The sequence below is a fragment of the Quercus lobata genome, chromosome 2 (assembly GCF_001633185.2).
Source record: "Quercus lobata isolate SW786 chromosome 2, ValleyOak3.0 Primary Assembly, whole genome shotgun sequence".
Classification (NCBI taxonomy): domain Eukaryota; kingdom Viridiplantae; phylum Streptophyta; class Magnoliopsida; order Fagales; family Fagaceae; genus Quercus; species Quercus lobata.
Genome location: NC_044905.1, coordinates 33,960,402 through 33,967,615, shown reverse-complemented (window position 1 = coordinate 33,967,615; position 7,214 = coordinate 33,960,402). Strand labels below are relative to the sequence as shown.

The window sequence follows — 7,214 nt, the reverse complement described above, 5'->3', positions numbered from 1 at the left end:
ACACAAAAATTGTTACCAAAAGTTGATAAAAAACAATTCAATCAAAATACTTGATAAGAAGAAAAGAATAGTGTATTAAAAAAATGTTAACAAACAATTTAAATTATTTGTAAAAGCGATACACCTGACAGTTAAATATGAATTAAATCCAATTGACATAACAGCGATTTCTTGAACCCAACTTTTACTATGTATTATAATATATAAACTTGGAAGAGATTCATTAGCTATAGAATTTCAAATTGTAAATAGATTTCTAATTAAACCTCTTCTCAAAAAAAGATTTCTAATTAACCTAGAAATTATAAGAGGGGTTTGGTTTACCTCTAGTACTTTTTTAGCTGGGTATGTCATTTTATTTTAAATATATAATGGCAAGTAGTAATGGGTTTTAATTTCCATATTTTATTTAGTTAGTGAATGATGTAACAGTTTTTCATTAAAACAAAAGGAGACTCCAGTTAAAAATATACTGAATATAAGCCAAACCCTTATAAAAGAAGGAAAATTATTGACAAAAAAGGTATATTAGGAATAAAATTGTCACACTTGATATTGGAAGATATTTTACCTCACCTTTATGTTCTAATTCAACGACTGTTTCTTAATAAAACTTACAGCTTCTTTCTTGAAAAAAACAAAAAATAAAAAACAAAGTTGAACCCATTGCTCAAACCTAAAACATCAATGCCCCCTCTTCAACTTCTAGTTAGGAATTTCGTATGGGCGTAGGCCCGTTTTGTCACACGAACTCAAGGATCCACCAGAAGGTATGTCGGGGTAGTTTAAATTCCGTAATTTTTTTATCATTTTTTTTAACAATTCCTTTAATACATGTGTTCGTGTATTTTTGATCTGTCAATGTACATATTTGTGTGTAACAATTTCATTTTCTGAAGCTCACTCGATCGAATTGCACTTTCTTGACTGAAATTCTTCAATATTTCACATTGAACAGAAAATTCTGGCATCTCCCACTTGTACACTGTTGAGGTCTAAAATAGGTCATAATGAAATAAGCCCAAAAAACAAAAGAACAAGTCAAGCCCAAAAGGAAAATCTCAGGCTAAGCCCAAAAGTAATAGGCACAGATGACCCATGGGAGGCAAAAGGAAGGCCCAGAGGATCCTGAAGCCCAGAAAAGGAAGAATCATCCAAAAAAAGAGACCACGGCAAAATATAAAGAAACAAGGATCCTCAAATCCCTTCAAGCACAAATAAAAAAAGAAAAAAAAGAAGACTGGGACAGATCGGTAGAAAGAAGACAGGAAAAGAAAAGAACAAGAAACGCAAGCGACCTTTCATGGCACAGACAGCAAAAGGGCCTCGGGAAACCAGGACAGGGAAGAAAGAATGGCAACGAATGACTTTCAAAAATGGCAGAACAGGATTCCGCCCAAATAGGAAAGAAAGGAATACGCCAGAAATGAGGATACCGAGAAGGGCATACCTCAGCACGTCCCAAAGAGGATGGCCAACCAGAAGCTTTCGAAGGAATCAGAACCAAGAGAAGGAAAGAATGAGAAAAAAACGGCAAAGGGACTTACCGAGGCGACAGAGACAGAACATGCTCTGTTTGCAAAAGAACAAAACAGGGGAACCTGGGACACCCAGAAAAACTCCATTATAAAAGGAGGGGACGGGTCGTGAAGAAGGCAGCAAGAAAAAGGAAAAGAAACACAAAAAAAAAAAAGAAACTCTCTAGGAAGAACCATCAGAAAAATCTATCCAGAAAGAAAATACTAAGGGAAGAACGAAATACTTCTTCCCAATATCCTGTAAAGGCCACTATTGCACATACTCGGATTCAACAGGAATCAAACTTTGCAAGTTTTGAAGGCTGAAATAGCCATTCAAGACTGCAATTTTTGAGCTTGATTGGACCTTGTATCACGTCCTAGTGAGCTTTCTGTAATCAAACAGATAACTTGTTAATGAAATACTGCCTCATAACTCCCAGGATCCCCACAGCACCTTTTCTTTATCGTTTTGCTAATCCTGTCTTTGTTCTGAATTTACGTTGCTAACATTTTTGGGCATTCTACGATATCCTTGTTTGTCATTTTTTTTTTATATTGTCAGGAGTATTCTCTGTACCTACTTGATTCTTAAACAGCTCGTTAGCTGCGGTGAGTCAAGGCCCGGTCCACCAAATCCCTCTTTTTATTTGGGCCCGGGATCCTTGGGCCTGAGTATCCTAAAAAAGGGCACTCTCACATACACTCAACACTATTATAATGAAAATTGTTCATCAATTAAAAATAAATTTGTCGTGTAATTTTCCTGTAAAAATTATATGAACATAAATAAGCAACATAAAAATATTGTTCTTGGTTTCTGCCATTTTGTATTTCTGACATTATGTAGGGAAGAAAATAAGGAAAGTAAAGATAACTTCTACATCCAACCAAAGCATAAGCACAACAAAACTAAGGAATGTAGAGTTTAAAGTGTATATTTATTTATGGAACTCCATAATTATCCAAAGATTACACACACAACAAACATCTATATGAGATGAGTGGAAAGAGGTACAATACAATACAAATAAAAGCATAAGCGCAACAAATTAAGCTAAAGAGTGCATAATTATTTATGGAATTCCATTACTGCCCAAAGAGTGCATGCACAACAAACAATCTGAAAGTTTGAAAATCCAGATCCCTTGCACAAAGTCTCAAATTCTTTCTTAGTTCTCTCTTGCCCTTCAAGGTTTAACAACATGGCATTGTCAAGTCTAGACACATATTGAGAAGCCTTACTTGATTCTGGTGCTTCTGGCATGAGTAGTTCAATAATAACTACCTTCCCATTATTTGGAAGTGCTTCATAGCAATTCCTCAAAAGTTTCATGCAATTCTCATCACTCCAGTCATGGAGTATATTCTACAAGAGAAATACAGATACATCAATGATTTCTTTTTAAAAAAATTTGCCAAAAAGTTCCACTTATTCTCTATTGTATCCAAATTCTACCTTAATCATAATGGCATCCCCTTTAGGTACATTTTGAAACATATCTCCTCCGACATGCTCAACACCTGCATCAAATATGAGTTGTGCTCTTCATTTAGGAATCATCCATATGGATAGGCCACTTTGATACAATTTGAAGTCTAAGACAATAACTTCACGTGTATTTCTTTTCTTATATTTAAATATAAATTAAAGAATATATATTTAAAATTTAATAATTAAGTTTTTGCATTCATATTTTTCTAATATTTACCTTTCAATTCATAACATGGTTAATTCACTTAATCTCTCTTGCAACATAATCAATATTAGCTTGGATTTTATTAATTTTAATTTTGAAATTTTTCTTTTTGTATAAACTACGTTAGCAAGTGCTATCAATGAAACTCAGTCAGCAATACATGAATTTCTAAAAGAATTAGTCAACTATTTTTAAATAATTTAGTTCATGACTTAGAGTATTTTTCTCCATTTGTAAAGGTTCTTTTAAATTTTACAGTTTTGAAAATAAATCCAAATGATCAAAAAATTTCACCTAAAATTTATATTATATTGTTTTATTGCTAATAACAAATTTCTCGGGAGTTCTTTTTGAGACTCAAGTAAATCTTCTATTCTTATTTTTTTTAATGTCTTCTAATTTCCAAATTCATATTTTTCCTAGTATAATTTTATAATGAAAAATTTTTACAAATGAAATAAATAAAAATATATAAAATATACTTATCAAATACACTATCATAGGTTTACTTATCAATAGAATCTCTTAATAATCTCAATACTTACAAGTGAAGTCAAATTCATTTAAAATCAAATTTTCTTAATTTTTCACAAAAATTGTATATGTAGCATAATATATAAAAACAAAATAAACTTATATAACTTGATAAAATAAACTTGACACCATAAGTATAGTAAGTTTCTTAACCCTTTAATTCTTATTTTTTGTGTGTATTTTTATTTTAAATAATTTGATGAGTTTTTTTTTTTTTTTTCATCTACTTCATTCTTCTTGATTCTTACTATATATCCCTCACTTGGTACCAAAAGCATAGTAAGTTTATAAACCTTCTACTAAATTTTTGTTTTCATTCCTGCAATTTTTTTTTTTTTGGGTGAGATTTTTCATGTATTATCATTATGAATTTTGAGATTTTACTATTTTCAGGGATGGTATTATTTGTTGCAAAATAACATACATATGTGTTTGTATTTGCTGATATTTTTTTATTTTTAATTATTTTATTTTATGTTCTGTGGGTATAATAGTATGTATGCTTATTTGGGATAACTTGGAAGTCTATTGGAGTCTTGTGTAAAATAATAGTAATATACTATTATTATATGAAGGCTCTTATGGATGATGTATATGGTTGTTGTTTCAAAAGAAATTAACAAGAAAGATACTGGTATTTGCTCATTGCTGTGTAAAGTAGGGAAATAACTCTCCACAATCATAGCCTTTCTTTTTTCTTTTTTAATTTATATTACAATAATGTCAATGTCAATGTCAATGTAGGACAGTTGCAATATTTACTTTTAGTTGAAAATATACCAATGTACCCCAACCCACTCCCATCCCTTGTCATTTTGTAACGAGCACTTTATCCTAGCCATTATTCTAAGCCACATGTTAAAAGACCATAGTACATTTCGATAACAAACACATCACATGCATAATAATGAGCTTAATAATTGAGGGATTATAAAGTCGTTTGGGGGTTTGAAAAGCTTGAAAAAACAATTCCGTAAATTTGATCTAAAATAATAACAAATGAGGTAATTAAATGTTCATTATTAAAAGATAAGCAAGAAAATTGTTCTATTTAAAAAAAGAAAAAAAGAAAAAGGACATTGTAACTATCCTATACTTATGCGCAAGCAAAACTGCAATTTACCCTACTTTTTAATTTAGTAATATAATAGGATTTGACCCTAAATAGCTGCTAATCCTTAACAATTATTACTTCCTACCAAACGACGATACTTGGGAAATCCCCTTGCACAAAATACTTAAAAAGTCTAAGGAAAAATGGTTCAAACAGTGGGATTAACAGAATATTGTAACTATTTCAAAAAAAAAAAAATTGACTAAACTGACATAAATAAGTTTACTAATTAAGTAGGATTTTCATGAATTTCAAACACATTTCACAGTAATATTATTTGAATTAATCCTACTAAAGAAATTAGATATAATACCGGGATAAGATGGTGCACATTGTGTCACATAAGGCAAATCAAAGTTAATGCCTTTAATGGAAGCGTTCTTGGAAGTGATCATACTCAAGCATTTCCCAGTTCCACCACCAACATCAACCAATGATGTTAGCCCCTCGAATCCTTGATACACCTCAAGAATTTTTTTCATGATTATTGTGGAGAGATCAGCCATTCCCTTATTGAATACCTCATTGAAAGTTGGATCCATGCCCATATACTGGAATATGGGCATTCCATGCACTTTCTTAAATTGATTTCCACCTTCAAGAATGGCATCCTTCATATGCACGCTAGAATGTAGAAACAAAATAAATAACAGAAGTTGATTCAAAAATAGAATACCATTTTTTTTTTTTTTGACAATCACAAGCAATATTATTTTGATTTAAGTCTTCAAAAGAGAACTTTACACACATATACACTTAGATTAGATTAGAGTAAAATTTTTATTTTGTATATATATATATATATATATATATGTGTGTGTGTATATGTATCTAAATATGGCAATCTATAATTCCTCCAAACATATTATTTATCAATGATTAATGATTTTTTTTTTTTTTTTCATTTGAGATAGGGTATTTATGTAAAATATTTTACGACTTTCTTTTATAATAATTTTACCGATCACAACAAATGATATTAACAGTTGTGAAAAGAAATTACTAAAAAGAAAAATGATGTTTTGTTTTAATACTTATTGATGCACGAACAAGAAGACTCATGCATACCAGACCTCCCGCATGGCTCGTTGAGAAGTGAAAGCTGAAAAGGAAACCAAAGAACATCCATCCTCTTTTCTCAAAAAGAAGTGACATGCCGGTGTGAGTCCATAGAGTCTCTCGACCTTACCATCTTCAAGGGTGCGGATAGAGCATGTCAAGACGGAGTGACTAGCAAGGAGGCGCAACATGCGATCCAACCTAGAAGGCGCGTCGGAGTCATGTGTTGGAAGCTGAGAAGCAATTTCAGAAGGTGTCATGCAAGCAGCCGGGCCTGCTTCAGCAATGATCCCAAACAGGTTAAGCTCAATGGCTGCATTTAGGACCCAAGGAAATAGTTGTGTACTGGAGAATAGCATGGCCTGGAGGCATGCCTCATCCTCTTCACTAAGTGTTGGTGTAAGTGTAAGTACCTGGTTTTCTTTGGAACCCATGTTTGCTTATTTTATCACTTTCGTTTTTCCCTCTCCTTAAATAGGTCTTGCCTGATATTTGTTTTGTGGTGTGAACTTAAAACCAAAAGGCACAAATTTTTCCACATCCATCAGGTCAAACTTCAAAGTTGCAATGCAGTACCGTGGCCGCAGTCCACAAACGTGCTTAGAAATTTTGACATAATTAATTTTTTATTAGACACTCTTATCATACGCTACTTGATTTAGTAGTCCAAACAAGACTGCAATAATAAAGGTCAAATGATAAGTAAGCCATGGAGAATTGCAGTGCTGATTACTGACACGTTAAGACTGGCTTAGTTCTTGCAAAACATTCAATTTAATTGGATTCCCAGATCAGCTAACAATGCAGCCCACAGTTCAGCATCCTGGGCTCTTTTAAATAGGATATCTAGTTCTTTTGTTATAGGTTATTGTAGCAGAGCAATCGCTTTGATGTATTTCATCCTAAATTGTACTTATCTCTGTTTTTTTAAATAAAATTCTTCATGTTGTTTCATCAAAGAAAAAAAAAAAGGTCAATTGATAAGGAATATTAACAATTTGCATGCCTCCATTTTTGACCCAGGAGGTCAAAAATCTGACAATTTGAATGTCCCTTTTTCGACGGAACTTTTATGTCATGAAAATTGCAATAATGTAGAACAAAACTCGCAAAATAGGCGTTATTAATTTTTTCAATACGAATACATCCAATTTTACATTTAATTTCACAACATATTAATATGCTGGACTGTGAGTATTTGACCAAAAGTGATGGGTCAATGTAAATAAAAATCAACAAAAAGTGTCTACCACTCGTATAATTGCCCCTATCAACATATTATGAAATTGA

The 7,214-nt window shown here is 32.0% G+C and overlaps 1 protein-coding gene across 1 annotated transcript; it reads right to left on the bottom strand.

Annotated features, from left to right (window-relative positions):
* Positions 1-2,439: 2,439 nt before the first annotated feature.
* On the bottom strand, positions 2,440-6,382 carry LOC115975406 (caffeic acid 3-O-methyltransferase-like). Its single transcript, XM_031096169.1, has 4 exons — positions 5,934-6,382; positions 5,179-5,489; positions 2,977-3,041; positions 2,440-2,886 (listed from the first exon to the last, which is right to left on the bottom strand). The coding sequence occupies exons 1-4, from the start codon at positions 6,356-6,358 to the stop codon at positions 2,590-2,592; spliced, it is 1,098 nt and encodes a 365-aa protein (XP_030952029.1). The 5' UTR covers positions 6,359-6,382; the 3' UTR covers positions 2,440-2,589.
* Positions 6,383-7,214: the final 832 nt, after the last annotated feature.